Below are 22,925 nucleotides of genomic sequence, written 5' to 3' on the forward strand. Positions count from 1 at the left end.
GCCATTTATTGTGTCTACCAGAGCTATTACTGACCAGCTCAGCTGTGAATCCTTATGGGGCCACCTTGGAAAGAGTGGCACTTCTTAGCTCTTCAAATAGCAGCAGGTTGCCCGGCTCAGAAGAACATAAAACATGGTACTTACCCGGTCCTGTGTGGCCCCCAGTCTTGTCTCTCAAAGACTGCTTTCTCTTCTTCCCTCTTTGTTCCAGATGCGGATGGCCGCTGACAGTTTCAAAGCAGAGCTTCTTGTTGATGAAGAGGGCGAGGACAGCCAGAAGGACAACAAAGACCCCTATGGCGGACAGGAAGCCAATGGCTTCAGGAGTGACTGGCAAGAAAAACACAAGTGGAGAAAAAAAAAGTCATCACTATTACAATGACCCAACATTTGGTTCTCACAACCGAACAGATCCAGTCCTCAAACTCATCAGAATGACAAACACTCTGCAGCCTGTCCCTTGCTAAAGGGACAGGCAGGGGCTGTGACTGGGTTCACACCTCACTAAGGCAGATTTCTCACATGACAGACCTCATGTCTTTGCAGGTGGGGTTTCTTCAACATGGATCACCACTCTTCATAACAGGGCCTCAGACCTTAGCCCAACTGACTCCGTGATGGAAGTACCATTCAGGCTGTAAAACTCAGCCTGTAGACAGCACCACCTGCCAAAACTAAAACAGAGGCCTGATCCATAAAAGTCTGTATAGCGCTGGGAAAGCCTCAAAATGTACTATGGTTTGGGGGCTTCTATGGTTCTGCTTCTGGCTAGCTGTTCTTGTTAACTGAAGTATATCAACCCAGAACATGATTTTTGTGCTAAAAAGCTCACCCTGAGGAAGGTTCAGGCTACACTGGGGGATCCCGAGCACCCAGTGTAGTCACTGGCCAGCTAATAAAGATTTTCTATTGGCTTAAACCTATGTCTGAACAGTCTTCTCTGGTGAATACCCCACAACATCTTCTTATTCCTATCACAAGCCTGGTATTCATTGTCACAAACATGAAGACAGATTCTTCAAATGAGCTACAAATGGTTGTCCGGGGCTATAAACCCATGCTACTATAAAATACAACTGCGGGAAGCATACAAATTGAGCAACTTGAGAAAGATTTTAAGGATACGTCCATCAATGTTGGCAAAGGAAGGAAAAGTCATTTCCTGGATATGTTTTTGAGGCCCCAAATATGCACGATGATGGTGACATAACTCCACATACTTCAAACAGTCCCTGATATTTAGTTCTTTAACTCTGCTATGAGCACATCAAACAAAAACACCATATCCAGCTTAGGGAAGACTCCTGTAGAGACATTTAAGCCAAGATAACATTCAGTTAAAAAAAAAAATCTAGAAGTCAATATGTACAAAGGAATCAATTAGAGAACAAATGTCCATAAGAGAGAATAGTGGCAGAAAAAAATGTGTGTGAAACTTGAGGAAATAGGGTCATAAGAGAAACAGTAGCCCATGGTAATGGCTAATTGTACGTGTCACTCTGACTACATCTGGAATCAACTAAAACCTAAGAAGCTGGGCCCACCTGTGAGGAATTTTCTTGATAGGATCATAAGAGATGAGAAGACCCGCCCTAAATCAGGACCCCAGCTTCTGGTGGCAGGCCACATAAAGGGACGTGGATGAAGGAAGTTTTTGCCTTTTACCTGTTTGCCTTCATTCTCTTTGGAAGGTTCATCTATCCTGCTGCTGAGGCATTCCTTTGCTGGTGTTAAAACCTACTCTTTGAAACTGCAACATAAACCAGGCAGTGGTGGCACATACCTTTGATCCCAGCACTCAGGAGGCAGAGGTAGGCAGATCTCTGTGAGTTCAAGGCCAGCCTGGTCTACAGAGCAAGTTCCAGAACAGCTAGGGCTACACAGAGAAACCCTGTCTTGAAAAACCAAAACAGAAATTGCTACATTAGCCAGAGACAAGAAGCTCTCTGAGAATCCTCAGAGCACACGTCTATAAACCCATCACTCTATGGGGTGAAGACAAGAGAACCATTCTTGATTCTGAGAGAAAGACCGTGTCTCAGGGAGATAAGATGGTGTCAGACAGCCGAGGTCATCTCCGCCCTCTGTGCACACATACACACATGCATGCACACTATGTCTTTGTACTTCCATTTCCTAAATTAAAATGAATGAAAATAAATACAGCTGGGGCCGGAGAGATTGATCAGTGATTTAGAACACTTCTTTGCCTTGCAGAGGACCTGAGTTCAGTTCCCGAGTTCCACAGTGACTCACAGCTATCTGTAGCCCCAGATCCAGCAGATCGGAAACCCTCTTCTGACCTCCAACGGCACCGCCCGCCTCCTGCATTTTAAACTACACACCCTTACAGATACGTCTTTCTTATCCACACTAAAAAATGTCGTGCTAAAGTGAGAGAACCCCATCTCCAAAGGTGGCCCACCATACATCTTCTTCAGCGATACCCTCGGTGTCTCGCAACTGGTGATACAAAATCTCTGGTCTGACCCTAGCTCCCGGGTCCAGGACTAATGCCAGCAGCAGCTGATCAGTGGGAGGTACAGTCCCCTGTGAATACTCAAAAAACCGGCACTATAACTGCACTGGAGCGAGCCGCAGTCTGCCCGGATCCTGGAAGACCATGCATGGCTCAGATCGCCCAGCCTCGGGCACCGGTATCCTGGAAGAGCGGATCACCCAGCCTCGGACACCGGTATCCTGGAAGAGCGGATCACCCAGCCTCGGACACCGGTATCCTGGAAGAGCGGATCACCCAGCCTCGGACACCGGTATCCTGGAAGACCGGATCACCCAGCCTCGGACACCGGTAGCAACTCCCAGCACCACCCCTGCCTGATGGCACCGCCCACTGCTGGTCACTCCAGATTTCTCCGTGTGGTGGCGCCCCGGTGTTACAGAACAGAGCCTGCCAATGTTACCCTTCTAGGACAGGCCATCTCCAGCCTAAGCCATCTTCCGTGCGCTGCTACCCCAGACCGCGGTTAGGTGAGGGTTCGTGTTTCCTACCGGCCGGCATTCTCCAGACAAAAATGCAAGCCAGAGTCTACGGCTCGGTTTCCTGTGAAACTTTGAAGCTATTTTTCTGTTTTCAATTTTGCATTTTCTGTTTAAGGAAAGAGGGCTTTTCTTTTAAATTTACATTTATTAACTAACATCTTTACTTTTTTTTTCACAAATCCACTTTTATTTAACTAGAACCTGGTTAAGCTTTTAGGCTTCTAGCAGCAGTTCACCTGAGAACCATTTGGGTGAGGACACAGAGGCTTCCAGTTTGAGGAAACAGGATTGGCTGAGAAGTTGGCGAGGTGAGGTTAGCTGTGGCCTGGTCTGTCTGTGATCTTTCAGCATTTCACCCCAATACCTGACTCTGGGTTTGTTTTTATTAATAATTCCTTTAATCTGGACCACACCTCCTGCTGGAAGCCTACATAAGGACAATGGAAAAAGGAACCCTTCTTGCCCTCACCTTGTCAGCACATCTGTAGACGAATTTCTAAATGGTCTTATTAAATAAAAAATATGGAGCCAAATATAGGGGTGAAAGCCTTAGATCAGGGAAATAGGGAAAGCCACCAGCCAACCTTACCTCACCAACTCTGCAGCTTCCAAACGCACATTACTTTCTGTCTACCCACGCCTTCATTGCCTTGCTGGTCTGCCCTCTCATTGGCTATCTTAACCCAGCTACCTCACTTCCTCTTCCTACGCAGCTCTGTCATTTTCTGTCTGTCTGTACAGACCTCCAGGCCTCTGTGGTTGGTACTGGGATTAAAGGAGTGTGTCATGGCAGTGACTCTGTTCCCTAGTGTGGCCTTGAACACACAGAGATCCTGCCTGCTAAAGGATTAAGGGCGTGTGCTGCCTGACTTCTTGTTTACTTAAAAAGGCTGGCCTTTCCCCCCTGATTTCCAGGCAAGCTTTATTTATTAACATACAAATAAAATATCATTACATTTCAGTACAAATAAAATATCACCACACATACCCATTCCTTCACTGGCATTGGAGCCTGCTTCAATGGGATCCCAGTATATACAGAAGACCAGCTGAGACACCCAGCCTTGTGGGACTGAGCAACTACTAGATTCTTGGACTTTCCATTCATAATTGTTGGATTCGTTGGACTGCAGCCTGTACGTTAGTCTAATAAATTCCCTTTATATATATTTTTTCTCTCTCAGAGAGAGAGAGATTCGTTCCATAATTGCTGTGACTCTAGAGAACCCTGATTAATACAATATTCATTTTTCATAAATTGTTCTTGAAAAGCCAATGATCATTCTTATCTACCTTTTAAGTACCACGTCTTCACTGTCCTCTAGACCCCTGTGTCCTTGCCTACTCCTTTCTGGACTTCTTCCAGCTCTTCCACCAGGGACTTTTACTCCAGAGCCTGCGGTGGCCATCACCTTGCATGGCCACCACTCCTTTTCAGTGTACACAAGACGGAAGAGTGGTGGATGGGAAGACCATCTTTCCAGGACATGCAGTAGTAGACAAGGACGTTTCCTGGCATCTGCTCCACGAGTCTCTGTTCAGGTCAATTGCTGATGATCAGAAACTTATGATTTGGGATGCTCATGCAAACAATGCTTCTGAATCCAGCCGCTGAGACTCCTGAGTGTGGAAGGGGTGAGTCTCTGACTCCTGTGCCTTCTCTTGTGCTCTTTTCCTTCTGCTGGTTTTCCTTGTTCGACTTTGATGTGGTGGCTTTTGTTTTATCTCATGTATTTTATTTTGTTATGTTTTGTTCTTATCTCTTAGAAGACTGTGGTGATATTTTAATTGTGCTGAAACGCGATTTTATTTGTATGTTAATAAATAAAGCTTGCCTGGAAATCGGAGGTCATTGGTGAGCCAGGAATAGAAGTCAGGAGGTGGTAGCCCACGCCCTTAATCTGAACACAAGGCAGGCAGAGTCCCTGTGTGGTCAAGGACACAGCGTAGTGACCCAAGTCTTTAATCCCAGTACCAACCATAGAGACCAGGAGGTCTTTATAGACAGGCAGTGATGAGGAAGTCATGTGGCTGGGCTTAGAGCCAATGAGAAGGCAGAACAGGAAGGCAATAAAACACAAGACACACAGGAAGAAGGTCTCTCTCTCTCTCAGAGGAAGGACAGCAGCAAGTGGTAAGATAAGGTGGTCTTAGCTCTTCGCTAGTGCTCGGATCTCTTGGGCTTTTCACTCTGTGTTTGGCTCTGTGTTTCTTATTGAATAAGAGCATTTAGAATTTCGTCCACAGAAGCCTGCTCTTTTCTAAGAAGAGACAAAAGGGAAGTCGATCCAGGGAGGGAGTGTGGGGAGAAACTGAGAGGAGTAGAGGGGGGGGAAATTGTAATCGGGATCTACTGTCTGAGAAAGAATCTATTTTCAATAGAGGGGGCACGGGGAGACTGCACATTCCCCTCTCCCCACACAGTTGGCTCGTTACTTGTATTTCTGCTTCCATTATTCTTTTCCTTTCTGTGAGATATTTTTTTTGTGTGTGTGTATGTGTGTGTGTGTGTGTGTGTGTGTGTGTGTGTGTGTGTGTGTGTGTGTGTGTGTGTGTTTAGTTTGGGACCACCAAGTTGAAAAGATCTATGTCTCCACCTGACGGTTGTACCACAGGTGAGCTGTCAAGTTGGGAAAGAATGAATTGCTAGCTTCTATTTGTGTTTAAAATTAAATTAATCCTTGCTGGTTTTAGGAATTAGTCCTTGACCGCTCTAGTTTGATGCCATCCCCATTTGGGTTGACCTGTCTCACTATTGAAACTGTTATTCTCCATGACTGACTGTGTACATGCTTATAATGGAATAAATTGCTTTTCTATCTATATTTTTAAAAGAGATGTGAACACAGTACACATGTAGGAAATTCCTCCCAAAATTTTAATCTTAATTTTTTGAAGTATGTATTTATAGTATATGAATTTTAATTAAAAAAATAAGCTTAAAATTCCAAAAATACCATTTTTAGAAAGCCTGGAAGGAAGTATATGGGGAAAATCATTCTAGTTTTCTAAGATTTGTTATAAGTGGATGATCTTTGTGTTTGAACATTCTGTAATTTTATTATTCAACATTTAAAATTATAAAGAGTTTAAATACTGTAAGAGTCATAAGAACTGCCGTCAGCACAGTGCTGCAGTTGACGCGCACCATTGAACACAGCAAGCCAAGAGTTCTGACAATGCAAGCCAAGGCAAGTCTGATGTTTCATTTGGGTCTACACAAAATTAGAAGCTTAGAGAGAAAAACCTTAAAGACATTTTGCATCACATATATCATATCATAGTGAAGAACAAATATTCCATATATCATCTGCTATGGATGACAAGGACACATATGTCATGAAACTTAAGTGCCATCTGCAGAGCAACTCATCTAATTATTCCAGTAATTACTAAATTGGAAATCAGATGGCTGTGAAGTTCGGTCACATAGTTCATGTTGAAAACTTCCTCAAAGTTAGCTGTATCTCTGGCAAGCCCCTGGAAGGCTCCATCTGTTGGTTTTTAAGCAAGAGCCCAAGGAGCCAGTAGAGCATAGAGTGAGAGAGAGAAGTCTCTCGTGTCATAGTCTCTGGACTTTTATAAATTCCCTCCCGTGGTCAACTAAAGCCATCTGACTCACAAGAACTGGGGAAAAAAGAAAGTGAAAACAACATTTAACAGAAATAGTAAGGTTGAAACCAGAAATAACTGAACAGTGACAACAGAAGAAAGATCAGAAGCTCCATTTCTCCGGTGTAAACTTTCCCAGCACTACTCCAGGAAGCACGAGAAACCTCGCTGAAAACAACAGAAAAGGAGAAACGCCCATGTAGGACGGCAGCCACCACAGGCTCTGAACTAAAAGCCCCTCAAACTCCCTGACTATTGGAAGAGCTGGAAGAAGGTCAGGAAGGAGTAGGCAAGGGCACAGTTGGCTGGGGTCGAGAGGACAGTGAAGGCAGACGTGACACTTAAAAGATACACAGGGATGGCCACTGGCTCTTCAAGAACGACTTATGAAAAATGAACGTAAGCCTTAAAATCGAATGCGGACCCACGTCTGCAGAAGCGCCTCGTCTGTAACATTTACAACAAAAGCCAACATGAGTGATGTGAGTAGTTCAAATGGAGGGGTGGACCGAAGAGCCACGGCAGTGCTGGCAAGGTGGCACAATTCCCACAGCACCGGAGTCATCCTGCAGGAACAGTGCGCGGTGATGTCAAAAAAAAGAACGCGAGGCTGCCGCAGCTGCCAAAGGGACAGCGTGACAGCAATTAGTCACCAAAGCCCCAGCCTCCTGTTCCCCCATCCAGCCCAACTCTTCATTTTCCACAGGAGTGCATTTTCTAGAGACATCTTTTAGGACCTCCAAGTCCTGGAGAGGAAGCTCACTCAGACTTCATCCTGAGATACCATACTGATCCTAATTTCTTGACTATTTGAAATACCTAAGTAGGGCTGTGGAGCATCTCCCTGGCGAGTGTAACCAATGTCCACCTACTTGAATCAAGAAGGCGTGCCCATCAGGAGTGGCGGGCACAACGAACGTAACTGTAAACAAGCACAAGACACACCACACCGTCGCCTAATGCTGGCTCCATCCTGCCCGGCAGCCACCACCACCGCATGGTGACCCTTAGGGCAAGCAGTCAGGCTTCAGGGAGCAGCCCATGGGACTACTTCTGGATTTGGGGTGCTTTGGCTGTACCCCTGCTTTCTTTCTTAAGTGTTACGCCTTCTCAGCCACGCCCCTGTCCCCATTCCTCCACTCCAATCCCTCTGAAATTGGTCTTTAGTGAAGAATTCGGAGCTTCTCATTTTTTCTCCCCACCTTTATCAAGGGGCAATGTGCAGCATGATCCTAATTAGTCTTAGCAATAAAAACCAGGAGTTAAATATCAGGGTAATAACCTAAAAGATCAGAGAAGCAAAGGAGCAGCCACTTGGGACTTCTTGCCTCTCCAGATCCTCAGACTGAAAAGTGGGGCTGGGGCTGAGATCCTGTCTCCACCCACCTTATATTACTGTCTCCACTTCCCTAGTGCTGGGATTAAAGGCATGCATCACCATTGCCCAGGCTGTTTCTCTTTTAGACTGGTTCAGTCTTGTGTAGCCCAGGGTGGCCTTGAACTCCTTATCTTCCTGCTTCCTCCTACCAAGTGCTGGGCGGGTCTCTGTGAGTTCAAGGCCAGCCTGGTCTACAGAGTGAGATCCAGGACAAGTGCCAAAACTACACAGAGAAACCCTGTCTCGAAAAACCATTTAAAAACAAAAACAAAAAAAACGGTGTGTGCCACCCACTGCCTGGCTTCTATGGTTAACTAGTGGCTAACTCTGCCCTCTGATCTCCAGGCAAGCTTTGTCAGAACACAAACAAAATATCATACAACAGTAATGCTTTTCTCCCTCTTCCTCAACTCCCTTGGTGCCCATCACAACCTCACACTTTCTAAGGCCCCAAAAAAATCAAATGAGTTTCCAAGAACCAGGCCTCCCTCACTTAGCGCCATTCTGGAAAGGGGGTGACTGCCCCTCAGCCTGCCACCACCACCAGCTTTGAGCTCAGGTCTTGAGGTGAACAGAGTACTCAAGGGCTACTCAGACCTGGCAAAGTTTAGGGTCCTTGGTGGTTAGGCCTAGAGAAAGGGCACCCACAAAGTCCTAAGCACATATTTCTGGGTCAGTTTCTTCTCTACTCATCACTTTGCTTTTACACATTGAAGAGGTTTGCACAGGGTTCTCATGGTCACCCTGATGTGGAGTCGGACAGCTGGAACACGATGCCCTGACCCTACGGACTCTGGTTTCTGCGTTGCTCTTCAGGCCCTCAGCAGGGACCCCAAGGAGCTCTATGTCTGATCAGTGGACCTGGCCTCCTGGCTCATTGCCACATTTCCCACTCTGTTCAGGAGCACTAAATGCTGAAGTGTGGACGCATACCAAAATAAAGACAATTCACATGGCCAAAAAAAAAAAAGAAAAGAAAAGAAAACAAAAAAAGAAAAGAAAGAAAGAAGGTGCTGAAGAGATGGCTCAATGGATAAAATACGTAAGTTATATGTGGGGGACCGGCCCCACACTTATTCACCCCAGGGTCTCTTGAGGAAGGAGGGATAAGAGACTTAGAAATAGAGTGGAGAGAAACAGAGAAAACACAGGATAGACTCGAGTGGACCTGGATCCTTATCCACCAGCCCAGAACTTTATTCCAAAGGTCTACTTATAACAATGCCATAGGGTGGAGCAAAAGACCTCCCCCTTGCTAGTTACAGTCAAGTGCAGACCCTTATCAACACCTGGTACCCAGGCCCGTGGTCCAATCAACCTCCTATGCAGTCCTGCTGGGTCCAGCCACTAGGAAACCTCGTGGGCTCCAACAGTTACACAAGCATGAAGACCTGAGTACGATCCCCAAAGGGCTTGGAAAAGTGAGGGCGGGGCTGTACACACCTGTGACTCCAGCCCTAGGGAGATGCAAGAAGACTGCTGGCAAGGTCCAGTGAGAGACCCTGGCTCAAAGAACAAGGTGGAAAAATAGAGAAAGAAAGCTAAAGTCAACGCCTGACCTCCACATGTGGACACACAGGTAAGTATATCTGCATACACAACATGCAAGCATATGTACACATTGGAGAGAGAGAGAGAGAGACAGAGACAGAGAGACAGAGAGACAGAGAGAGAAAGAGACCACAGGTTAAATAAACCACTTAAGAATTCTTATCAAGGGGCTGAAGAGATGGCTCAGCAGTTAAGAGCACTGACTGCTCTTCCAGAGGACCCTGGTTCAGTTCTCAGCACCCACGTAGCAGCTCGCAACTGTCTGTAACTCCAGTTCCAGGGGACCTGAAACCCACAGCAAAACACTAATGCACATAAAATAAAATTTAAAATAAAAGAAAAAACAATGAAAAATGTTCTGTTTTTAAAAAAAACAGAATTCCTATCAAATAAAAGCTATAATTCCCACTCTTTCCCCTATACAATACTTCTATAATAAAAAAATAGCCGGGCGGTGGTGGCGCACGCCTTTAATCCCAGCACTTGGGAGGCAGAGCCAGGCGGATCTCTGTGAGTTCGAGGCCAGCCTGGTCTCCAAAGCGAGTTCCAGGAAAGGCGCAAAGCTACACAGAGAAACCCTGTCTCGAAAAACCAAAAAAAAAAAAAAAAAAAACACTATCTTTGATATTTGAAAGCATATTGTGTTGTGGTTCTAAATTTGGGCATAATTAAATAGTATATACTCAATAGCCTTCATAGATAAATGATAATTTTAGAATTGTGAAATATTTCCTACGTGTAGACATGCGTACACACTTGTGTCCACACACTGTGAGGAAGTGTGCGGCCCCACCTAAACCTTAAATCCTAGGAATAGCTAACAAGGATAAGTTAACTACATGTTCAAATTCTTTGGAAGTAAAAAATAGACTTTTCAAAAAATAGGGGAGAAGGAATGGCTTAATGAAACCTAAGTGAGATTTTAACATGTTCCAAAATAAAACACAGCAACATATGGAGTCACTAGCAACCAATCATCTCTCAAAACACTTGAGAATACATTTGGGGGCCGCACGGAGTGCTATCTTTAATATAGTAATATATGTGTTGAAATGTGTCCATCTTCTTCTGAAAATTAAGTGGTCTAACCTATCTGATTTACATGTCCAAATACAAATTCTCGCTTAGCTTACACACACACACACATATACATACACACATACACACACACACACACACTTACTTCTACAAGTCAAGACTCATCAAGCAAGCACAATCACTTTTCCCTTAATGCTCAAGGGTAACAGTTTGGAAGCAACACTTGAAAATGGCAGAAAGGCACCAATGTACCCCACAAATGGAAGCTCTGAGGTTTGGGGACTTCCCTCCATGGTTTGAGTTCCCCTAGACACTTTGACAGCTCTCTACTGGCCCAGACATCCTTAATCTTCCCAGAAGGAAAAGAAGATAGAAAAGATGCTCAATGGATTAGGTTATTCTGACAGTTTTTAAAGCCACTGCCAACATTTCTAGACTGTCAGTATCTTATTAGCATGTTCTTGTAGCCGAATTTAATTGAGCAATATATTGGCCTTGTACAATTTAGCCTTTGCAAAGAAACCTGAATAGTTAGCATGGGGTGATTGTATTTATTACCATCTGATATTATTCAGCTTAATAGAATTCTATGATAAAACTGGGAACATATGCCCAATAAAAACATATCTTATGAAAACCTTAGAGCTTATATAGTTGTATGATGTGGGTGGGATGTTTTTTGTTTCTTTGAAAGTAGATTTTTTTTTCACACAATATATTCTGATAATGGTTTACCTTCCCCAAACTTATCCCAAATCCTCTGAACCTCCCCACCCACTCAAATTCTCTGTCTCTCTGTCTCTGTCTCTGTCTCTGTCTCTGTCTCTGTCTCTCTCTCTCTCTCTCTCTCTCTCTCGCTCGCTCGCTCGCGCACACGCGCTCATTGAAAAACAAACAAGCATCTAAAAAATGTAAATAAAATGAAATAAAAACAAACAAGAATTGGATAAAACAACGAAACAGGAAAAAAGAGAGCGAGCCAAAGAAAGAGCACAAGAAACACATGCAGACACAGAGACAGAGGAGATACACATTCACACACACACAGGAATCCATAAAAACACAAAATCAGAAACCATGATATATAAGCAAAAGACCTGTAAGGTTTAAAAAAAATGCCCAGACAAAACATTGTGAGACAAAATACATACATACATACATACATACAAACAATACTCCCAAAATACCACTGAATATTGTTTGTGTTGGCCATCTACTGCTGGGCATGAGGACTGCCCCTAAGAGTGGTTTCTTTCCCCAGTGAGACTCTGTTGAAGAAAACTAATAGCAAGTGGTTATCAATTGGAAATAGCTCCCAGGTTAGGGACAGGGGCCTATGTTTACTTCACTCAGTACTAAGGCTCCATCTGGCTTAGACCTGGTGATATTTTATTTGTATTAAAATGTTATTTGTATGTTAATAAATAAAGTTGCCCGGGGGTCAGAGCTATTAGCAAGCCATAGGAAAGCAGGGCAGTGGTAGCGTACGCTTGTAATTCCAGCACTTAGTAGGCAGAGCTGGGTAAGTCTCTGTGTGTTCAGGGATACAGCCATTATTGGATACACATGCCTTTAATCTTAATACCAATCATGGAAAACCTGGAGGCCTATACAGACAGGCTGTGAGGAGGCGGTCATGTGGTTGGGTTTACAACCAATGAGAAGGCAGGACAGGAACTCTATATAAAGACTTTAACACAGGGGTAGCTCTGGTTCGGAGAGGTAGGACCACTGCAGGAGGAAGGGTAAGGTTTTGGCTCTTGGCTCTGACCTCTTGGCTTTCTTCTTTGCATTGGTTCTGTGTTTATTGTTTGATGGGAAGGTTGGATACATCTACATAGACCTGTGCAGGCCGTGTGCATGCTGCCTCAGTCTCTGTGAGTTCATATCTGCATAGGCCTTGTTTTCTTAGTGTTCTCCATCCCCACTGGCTCGTAGCAATCTTTCTGCCTTCTCTTCTGCAGGGCTCCCTGAGTCTTGAGGGGAAGGAATTGATGGAGACATCCTATCTAAGACAGAGTGTTCCAAGGTCTCTCACTCTCTGCACCTTGTCCAGCTGTGGGTCTGTACTTGTTGGGATGGATTTTTTAGATCAATTGGGACAATTTAATTTTCAAATAGATAGATAGAAGTAGATAGATTCATCTACTTCAGATGAATAAAATATCTTAGGAGAATAATATTCAACTTTCTTCAACACTCCAAAACAAATGCATTTGGAGAACATTTGGAGTGAATTTAATTTTGATTTGTTTATGACTTTATTTTTCAACTCACAGAAGACTACCCACACAGGGAGACTGAAATTTTAACAGAATTGTTTGAAACTAATCCAATCCCTTTTTGGAAAAAAAAAAAATTAAGCCATTTTCTTGCATCCTAGAGCAATTAAATACTTTAATGATTATTATGAAATGCTTCATTTTTAAAGTTTTGCCCACCCACAAAAAATAACATATAGGGTTAAATGTTCAAGGCTATTGTGAAGCAGAGAACGAGACATCTAGGTATGGAAGATTTAAAGGCATTTCAACTTCTAATTTCATGTACAACACATTTTCTTGTGTTCAGAAAGTTACCTGTAAGTTCATCTTGTTGCTCAGAATGTGTTAGTTGCAAACATCAAAATCTATTGATACTTCATCCAAAAGCAAAGCTGTATAACCCAACACTAAAATCAAGTATCTAGTGTTAGCGTCCCTTCCTAAGGCCCAGACCATATGACAGCCACTTAGGTAACAACGGCAACAAACTGTCATGGTTTTCAAATAAAACAGGCACTTTTCATACTATTGGACCTTAGCAGGAGTGCCTCCCAATGAGGCAGCTCCTCTAGATGGATTTCTGGGTGAGGGGGAAAAAAAGCCTCTTCCAAAGCAGATGGGGGAGTCTAATCAATTCTCAGATTTCTCTACTCTAAGTATTTACTGGTTCTTTTTAATTACAAAAAGAAAAAAAAGACACCATAAATTGTCTGTTTTACTGTCTGTGCTAATTTCATTTCATTATATCCTTGGAGTAAGCTATTATTTTCCCACTGGTTCCCATGGCATTTTTCATTATCAGTTGCTAATTGTCTAGCATTCACATCGGAATGTGAACCAAGTAGGCTGCTGCGTGGGCTGAAGTTCTAGAGGAAGCTGAGCAGCGATAGGATTCAGCATTGTTATTATTGTGGCACATTAGAAAATTTCCACCCACTTACATGCCCACATCGCTCTACTGCACAGCATCCATACCCAGAGGGGCCGTGCACTGAAGCATGGAAGGCCATCTGGACCAGGCATCCCACTTGGTGATTCTCATTGCACATCAAGGGACGATTATACATCGGGTCTGGTGGGTACAGCTGTGAAGCCAGAGATCTGGCTCCACTTGGCATTCGTGAGCATTGATCTTCTAACACAGCTATGACAGATCTATTTAAGAGGTCCCTTGATCCCCAACCTTGAGTAGAAGTACATGACTCAGCCAAAGGATACCTTCAAACCGCACCCCCCCCCCCAGTTACATTGCCAGATTGAAGCCAATTCAGAGAGCCAACCAATTCTTGAGATGTAAACAGGTTGGAGGTTTTTAAATATATTTTGACATGAAGTGATTCTTAAAGTTATTCCCAATGGAAACTTCCCCTTAACTTGCTGGTTGTGCAATTTGAAGACTCTCCCAAAACAATGTAGGCTATTGCTATTGCCCTTGGTTTCCTCCCAGAACCAGGACATTAAGAACCTATTTCTGAAGACACCCCATACATCAGACACAAGCATTGGAGAAATTAAACTTGAACTGACCTGGAAGCCTCCTACCTGAGGACTAGCTCTCATAGTATCCAATAGTGCTATGCAAGCTCTCAAGGGAGAAAAGAAATCAACAGTCCTACCCAGCTATAAAGTCTATAAACCACAAAAAATAACCAGCATGGCAATATATCCCTACAGTACAATAGTGGCATTTGTATCTTGGGAGCAACCAACAACCATCTTGCTGGACTTAAATCCCACTTGATAGGAGGGAATTATGCCTGGTACCATAAACCTACTCATGGGTGAAGGTCATAGACCCTAGAAAAGAACCTACTACTGACACTTTCCTAAACCAGTATAATTCCCAACTGCTTTCTAAATACCTACACTATATCCACAGGTAGGTGTGCCCCTCACCTCTCATCCAATCCCAACCACAATAACAGAACATCTACCACATAACCCCATACACCTAAGTCTAGGGAACATCACGGCGGTAGGAAAAGACTACAGGAGCCAGAGGACTGGGACATCCGCTGCGAAATAGTGTCTACTATATATGACAGACGCTGTACCCAAGACCTCCCCAAAGTGCTGTCATCTATGCAAGTCCTGCCTGCACAATGACAACACCAGTTCACGTGCCGGTGTGAATGGGGGAAATTTCACAAGGCTCTGCTCCTAAAGAAGAGCTATAAGCAACTAATAGCTTCTGAAAGAGGGAAATCAGTATCATCCAGGGTTTCCCCTGAAGGTTTATCCAATCCAAGTGGTCACCCCTAAACACCTACACGTATGAGAAACACCAAGACTCAGCAGGCTATATTTATATGAACAAATGCACATATGTGTAACAATTTTTTAAAGAAGAGGTAATGAATTCCAGAGGGACAGTGGGAAGAAGGTGGGGTGGAAATTGTGTAACTACCATATTCATGCGTGAAATTTTCAAGGTTAAAAAAAAAATTCAATCTAAAAAATTATTCACAATGGATCCCAACTGGATCTTGGTGGCTAATTATATTTATCTTTATGGATTCAAAAAGTGCAAAACAAAAATCTGTTAGATGAGTCCGAACAACGTGTGTAGGATCAAGGAGTTGTCCAAGTCCGTTCATCACAAGGCAGAAGGTAGAGTGTGTATTCGTGTACTTTGAAGGCCCTGCATTGCAGAGTCACAAGAAACCAAGCTCTAATTGTAGCACACGGGGCGCTGATCACTTGCAGCCGCCGAAAACCATGCCTTTCTTTGAGAGGTGAACCAAGATCCTTTCAGATACTGTAAAACATGAAAGGAGCTGGTGGATGGCTCCAAGCAACGTCCTCGGAAACCACCACAGTCCAATTCCATTCCAGGGCTTTACAGTTGAAGATGAGGATATTTAAAATTCCCACAGAAGTGCTCAATGTGTGAACTGGCTCACTCCAATTAAACCAATGCGGCGTTAGCAAGCTCAGGGTTCAATTAATTCATCCTCGTTTTCAAAAGTCCTCTGAAACCTCACTTGTCTCCGTCACTCCGTTCTCACCGGGCAGACTTAATGACACTGTCCTCTGCACAGGGGCATGTCTTTACACAAAGATCAGTATGTTTCCTCATTGTTGGTTTAACCCATGGGTGGCTTCCTCTTTACTTCTCATCACATTCTTGACGCTTTGTTTAAAGAGAGCTGAAATCTGTTAGTTTAAATGAATGAGAAAGAATAACCCATAATGTTTTCCTTTCTTTTAGATTAATTGATCCGTAGTCTCCCCATCAGTGAATGGTCGCTGAATTAGACAGGAGAAGATAAGCCCCTCAGGACTTCTTCAGAAAACAGAACCCTTGTTCTTGCTGGCTCTGCCACTTAATGGCTCTGCTGCCCTTGCCCTGTGGTTTTAGGTCCATCGGTGGTTCCAGGCCTACAGCCAATGACCGAACACACAGGCTACGAAAACTATTACATTTAAAAGCATGCGCAGCATACCTAGCAACACAGGAGCAGGGCTGAGGCTGAGCCTGGCTTCCCCATATACTCTGATGGTGCTCGTGTTCCCCACACTCCACTGGTTCTCCCTAAAACCCTCTTCCACAACATTGCAGAATCTTCAAAGGAATGTCCTCCTCCTCCCCAAAGGCTCCAACCTCACCAAATGAGGATGCCAAAGTGTGTCCCCGTGATTGACAGCTGGCAGCATCCGTTCTAATGCTTATGATAGCTGAGGTCACTGCTCTGCCAAGGACTCCCTTTCTTCTTCATCTGTGTCTTCTCAGCAGACATTCTTCCTCACAAAGAGAGCCTACGTCAGTCCTGTGAGTCTCTCATGACCGCTCTGTGCCTCCCAGATTTCTTTCTCTCACCTAAACAAGGGTAGTCTTCTAGTTTCCCTCCTCTTCCCCCATAGACTAGGACCTTGTCCTTAACAACTCTGGGGCTTGAAAAGAAAGATAAGTGAGGTCTTTGGGAAAATGGCCTTTGTAACCTCTTCATCCATCCATCCATCCATCCATCCATCCATCCATCCATCCATCCATCCATTCATTCGGTGGTACTGAGACTGCACATGTGAAGTAAGCATTCTACCACTGAGCTACATCTCCTGGCCCCACCCCCAACCCCATGCCTGTTTCTCTGAATGTTCTCTGCAAATTCCCACAGCCATCAGCTCTGTAGGACGTCTGGACAATAAAATGCAGAACCCAGCAACAGAAAAACATTACTTGAGAGCATTCGGCTTTCAAACTAATTTCTATTGGGTGGAGACCAAGGGGACTGTGAGCATCTAAATGTGCTGCTGCTGAAGCCTCTGAGGGGAGCAAACAGAGAGCCACAGCATCCTGTAACACAGGCAAGTCAGACCGAAACTTTCCAGAGTGGATGAAAAGACTTCCAAACGTTCTCTCGTATGTTTCCCCCTTCCACCACCGCTAATCTAGGAAAGGACTCGCTAAAAAGCACCATTTCAAAACCAAAAATATTCAGTGCATGTCTTCCATGGGACTGCAACCATCTAAACCCCTGCTGAGGTTCTCTTCCCACTGTGAGGAGAAAAATGAAACAAGAAATGTATTTCTCAAGCTTTCTCACGTCTTTCCGGTATGCTTTCATTATTGAAATCTACTGGAGGCCCATTTTGGTAAGCCCACTGATAGTTCCACTGAAGAGGGCAGAGATTGAAAACAGCCTGTTCTTGAACCAACTTGAGATGACTTCTTCAATAATTCAACCGTGTATCGGGCATCCATTCATGATGTCTGACCTCAAGAAGTTTAATAAAGACTTTCACAGAGGACTCCATTCATGCAACATTTATGCCACATTCAACAAGACTTGCAAAAGAATTCCTGCTATGTGACTTAACAAGAATCACTCCCAAACTTAGTTTTAAAACACCCCATTACCTACATCTGTAAGTACTGTCTTGTTAGCTCTGCAATAAAAATAAGACCAAAATCTGAAATTCGGATCTTAAAGATGCCAAAGAAATTGGTGGAATATATTGCCTTCTTACAATTTGACAAAAAATAAATCAGCATAGTCTGCCAATTTCTAATCATCTCTAATATTGATAAATAAGTTAGTTTAATTAATGAGAAATATTTTTATATATGGCAAAAAAGCCTTACTAACAAAGACAAAAAAAAACCCTCCAGATATTCTCCAAAGTGCTTGTTGATGTGTCTTAAAGTCTTAAAATATCATTTTTAATATTAAATCATTTCAATTGTCCACAAACTAGATATTAAGATCTTAACCCCTACTTCCTTGAGGCCGAGATATGGGAACTTGATGTATGAAAGGAGCAAAGTGCACTGGGGAAATGATGACGGAGTGTGCACATGGGAGTAAAGAATAAGGACAGGAAGGTTGTAAGAAAATGAGCCACAGGAGTAAAAAGAAAAGAGAGATTCTGTTTGGCCAGGTAAAGGAAAGAGGGGCTTTGAAGTGGAAGAGTCCAGTGAGAGGCACTAAACAAGAGAATTCAGGATCCCACACAGTCACTTTGAATTAGGAGAGCCCCAGTTTACAAGGAAGAATGGGCGGGTTAGGGATGAGGATTACAGAAACAATAGCTACCATTCACCAAGGCAAAGACTAGTCTGAAGAGGGAGGGCAAAGGTAGGAGTCTAAATGACTACTGATCTCAGTAGGAGATGGTGCCTTGCTAGGAGAACCATGGCTCTTGAAGCCCTTGGAGGTCTTGTGATGACCGTATCTCACCATGGGTCACAAGCTACAGGTGACGACCGGGGAGTTCTTTAGCAGGTGCCAGCCCAAGGCAGCCTCAGGACAAGGACAGATGCTGGTATTTGCACACTATAACTGAGATCGGGAACCTGTTCAATAATGTCAGAAAGGCAGACACAGACATCCTCCTTGTCTGTATCAGTGCTCTGATGTGGCCAGACTAAGATGATATGGAAATGTCATCATCAACCTCCTGCCTCCAAAATGGCAGTCATCAGCAGGAGAATGGGGCAAATGTTGTGGTCAATCCAGGAACCAGGAAGGAAAAACCTTTCTCTGTTCAAGCAGATGTGGCAGCCCTACCCTAAGTCGAGTAAAACTTACAGACCTTGTCAACCATTCTGGTTCTCAGACTGAGCTGGGGACAGCTGGTCTGATGAGGATTCCAGGGAAGCCTGCCTACCCCTGCATGGGTTACAAACAGAAAACCCAGTAGGGGAGAAACCGAGAATGAGCCAAGCAGGAACAGAATCTCCAGGGAAGCTATGCAGAACAAAGGCAAGCAGCATCATAATTATTATATTTTGCACTTACTTGGCATTTGCTATGTGCCAGGTCCTTTACGCTCATTTAAGTCTAACAATGGTCCCGTGAAATTGAAATTATTATCATCATCACTTAACAGATGAGACAAAGCTGAGCCGTAGAAAATGAGGGAAACGCCCACAGTCACAAGGTAGTAAGTGTCAGAGGCAGGATTTGACCCCAGCAGTCTAGCTCGAGTCCTCCATTGAATCATTCTGCTAGCCTGCCACTTGCAATGGAACTTCTCTGACACTAGAATGTAATAGATTTAGCAACCATAAGCACAACAATTCTGGTCTGAAGTCTGAAGAGTAAACAAGAATACAGAATGGCATGAGGACCACGGACACCAATTTGAGCCAACAGATGGAAATAGGAAAAAAAAAAAAAACTAGAAATAAAAGGGATATCTCCTCAAAGGTCAAAGTTAAATTCACAAATATTTGCTGACCCTGAAAAAAGAGTAATACATATTAAACAAACAACAACAACAAGAACTATGTGGTTGCTGCATGCATCTGTTTATTATGTATGTTCTCAGCCTGAGATTTCCTCCCATGGAGATAAAAATTACCATTGCGCATAAGCAGATGACTGCAATAAATATGGTAAGGAACTAGCATTTCCAGAAAGGTTTTTTAAAGAAAGAGAGAAAGGCTGCTAATTCTAAGATTGGGAGCTGAAAAGCCCCCAAATGACATCAGCCTAAATACTCCTAGAAAAAGGAATGACAGGAAGCTGGCTCCTGGAACTTTCTCTTCAGAGGTGACTCATTTCATCAGCGGGGACAGGAGTGAGGCAGAGCATACAGGGGGTTGTCAGGAGGGTTGGGGGAGGGGGGAACCTGGCTTCTACTCTGTTCTACATCTTTTTCCCCTTTGATGCTATTACAATCCGGGCTTTGCCCTGTCCCCTCCCCAGTTCGGATGTGGTAGTCCTAACCCCCAGTACTTTGGATCGTAACCATATTTAGACATACCATCTGCTGAGAAATAAGATAAACTGAGTTCTTAAGAATGGAGCCACATCCAACTCATCTGCTGTCTTTATAACAAGAAGAAATTTGGCCACAGACATGGGCATGTAGGAAGAAAGCCCCTCTCAAGACAAAGGCAGATGACCAGATACAACAATGAGGAAGAATCAGAGGAGCCCTTGATCTCAGCTGCCTCCTTGCAGACCAGCTGCTGTTTACACCTCACAGGCAACGGTATTTGTTACAGCAGCCTAGCCGACTAACACAGCTGCACGCTTTGAACTACAGATGTAGATCAGAGAATCACTTGCTGTCTCGTTGACTAAATATGTATGTCTCCCAATCCTAAAACAGACACAATCAGTGCTTGGAAGAGATTACACGCCACTCACAGAGCTGGGAAGAGAAAAATGATGCAAGACCTCCCAGGTTTCTGCAACAAAGTTGAGCAGTGAGGCCTCTGTTCAAAACCCTACTCTATTCCATGTGAATCAACACAAAACGCCTTTAGATTCTCTCTGTTACTTTCTCCCTCTACCCCATAAATTCAACCTTCTGAATACTACACCAAATCCATCTCCTGCCAAGTATGCCTTCTCCTGTCACTCCTCAACGGAGGCTAATTGTTCCTCGTTAGCTACAAGATCAAACCCATCGAGTCTTCATTTACGGTATCTAATTTTAACCCAAAGCAGCCTCCCTCCTCATGGCTTTCTGCTCCCATGGGTATCTTCCAGTTTAACAGTTAGTATGTTCAACTCACTGCCTCTGGACCGAGTGATTACATATCCATGGCTAAGCCCATGGGCCTCTAACCCAACCCCTCCCCAGGAGAACTCTCCTAGTTAAATGCTACCCCAAGTGCCTCTCTTTACATGATTTTTTTCCCATTCAGCTCTCAAAGGGGACAATACAGCATCTCCAAAAAAACTTAGTTTAAGCCTTTACTACCTGGCAAACTGGGAAAGAGAGTAAGAGTTCAAGGTTTGGTCCTTTGGGACAGCCTTCAAACGTCCTCATGCCCTGCCTCCCTACCTCCCGTCATACACAGTGTCTATGGCAGTCCAGATAGCACACCATTCAGGAAACAGTAGGGTATGGCCTAAGACTCAAAGAGCATGAAAAGAGAACCCACAGCAAGCCGTATTCTGTTTGAGCACTGTCTTAATGTTTCCCTTATCCTTAGATAAGTAACTGAGAACGTAAACTAACTTAGCAGTTAGTTCAGACGTGTGCTGTCTCTTCCTTTCTTAAACTGGATCGACTGTGGGGTAACAGAAGAGGCATGATGAGTTGAAAGCTAAAATAGGCACTCCTCACCGGAAGGTACGTTCCTTGAAGGACAGCTGTGTGTCGTGCTGATGGCCTGCTGTCTACGCGAGTATTCCCTCAGCTGCATGGAAGAATTCTGTGCCTGAACATGAACGTGTGATGTTTTCCTGGGAGAAGGTCCCATTCTTCCCTTTTGCAGCTGGAACTTAAGAAGCCCCAAAGCTACACTGTACAGGGAAATCTGGTACCTAATTCAGACTTGGATTTCTGCTCTTGAAGCAATAGCCACTTGTTCTTCCTAGGAAAGGCTAAAAGGATGTCCTGTCCATCTGAAGCAGTTGTGACAGTTACTCTGGCTGGTCCTGAAGTCATCCGAGACTGCGTCAGCAAAGTCTTCAGTGATCTCAAGAACAAAGGAGGCCTGACATGGCTCTAAGTTGACAATCGATTAACAGGCTCTCAAAACGAAGCCATCAGGGTTGGGGATTTAGCTCAGTGGTAGAGCGCTTGCCTAGCAAGTGCAAGGCCCTGGGTTTGGTCCTCAGCCCTGAAATAAAAATTAAAAAAAACAACAAATAACAACGAAGCCATTCCCTCACTGTCAAGGGACTTTCCTTCAGAACTGGCAATGGAAGGGAGCAAGTCTTCTCCTAAGACAAAGGATCATCCTGGCTTTTCTAAAACTCACTCTCGTTAAATAAACACTGCCAAGCATGGTTATCATTAATGTTAGGATTGTCCTAGCAATTATGAGCAATGACTGATTTTTGAAGCTATGATGAAATACTGTTTCAAAGAAAAACCACTTAAAGGCAAATGTAAATGCTTAAGCTCTTGCAGATGAAATCCCAGAGATGGCCCTCCCCATAGGGAAGTCCCTGGTCAAGCCACAGCCAGCAACTATGGAGCTACAGATGTTCCTGTCACGGTCTTTTTGTTGGCTTTCTCATGTGTAAGACAGTCCATGTTTACATTGGTCAGTGGATGCAGTATTTTCTTTTTTCTAAATTCAGCAATGAGAACATTTTGTTTAGGTTTAACCAAACAAAGGTGTGGAATATACCTAATGACAGGAGCAGTAGATGCGGCCTCTTTTTGAAAACATGCTGAACTGTTACAAGGAAGGGAACCCAGCAGGCCCAGTGCCTGGAGGCAGTGGGAGGATGCCGGATGTGAGGCCTGTGGCCTACTCTCCCTGGGGCTCAAGGAACTGGGACAAGCTTTCAGAGTAATAAGTGGAGAGCTGATAGGGATCAAAGGAGGGGGCCAGTGGAGCAGAGAGCAGAGAGGAAGCCAGGGCATGTGGGAAGAGGAAAGTGATGGAGGGCTTGGCAGCAACTTCATTGGGTTCCAAAATGTAAACTCAATAGCCAATCGCAACAAGACCCTCTCTTGATCAAAGCAAGGAGCCAATTCCCCTAACATTATCAGCAAGTGATTAGTAATCTCCTGAGCTGGAGTCAGTCCCATCCAGCTGACAAAGCCATGTCCTGCCCCTGTCAGGCAGACCCATTTAGACGGATCCTGGTGCCATCTTTTTCATTTCTACTAAGCCCTGGTTCCCAATACTCTTTTCTTTGCTGGGAAATCACAGCAGAAAA

General features: G+C 44.1%; 1 protein-coding gene and 1 pseudogene across 1 annotated transcript in view; one reads left to right on the forward strand and one right to left on the reverse strand.

Moving 5' to 3' along the window:
• Syt16 (synaptotagmin 16) overlaps positions 1 to 22,925 on the reverse strand; it is a 280,465-nt gene that overhangs the window by 154,842 nt on the left and 102,698 nt on the right. The window contains 1 exon segment of the mRNA XM_052739585.1: positions 145 to 330. Coding sequence (XP_052595545.1) covers positions 145 to 330 — 186 coding nt within the window.
• On the forward strand, positions 2,624 to 8,915 carry LOC128110595 (ubiquitin-conjugating enzyme E2 variant 1-like; annotated as a pseudogene).

This window comes from Peromyscus californicus, unplaced genomic scaffold, assembly GCF_007827085.1.
Source record: "Peromyscus californicus insignis strain IS unplaced genomic scaffold, ASM782708v3 Scaffold_15__1_contigs__length_86483966, whole genome shotgun sequence".
Classification (NCBI taxonomy): Eukaryota; Metazoa; Chordata; class Mammalia; order Rodentia; family Cricetidae; genus Peromyscus; species Peromyscus californicus.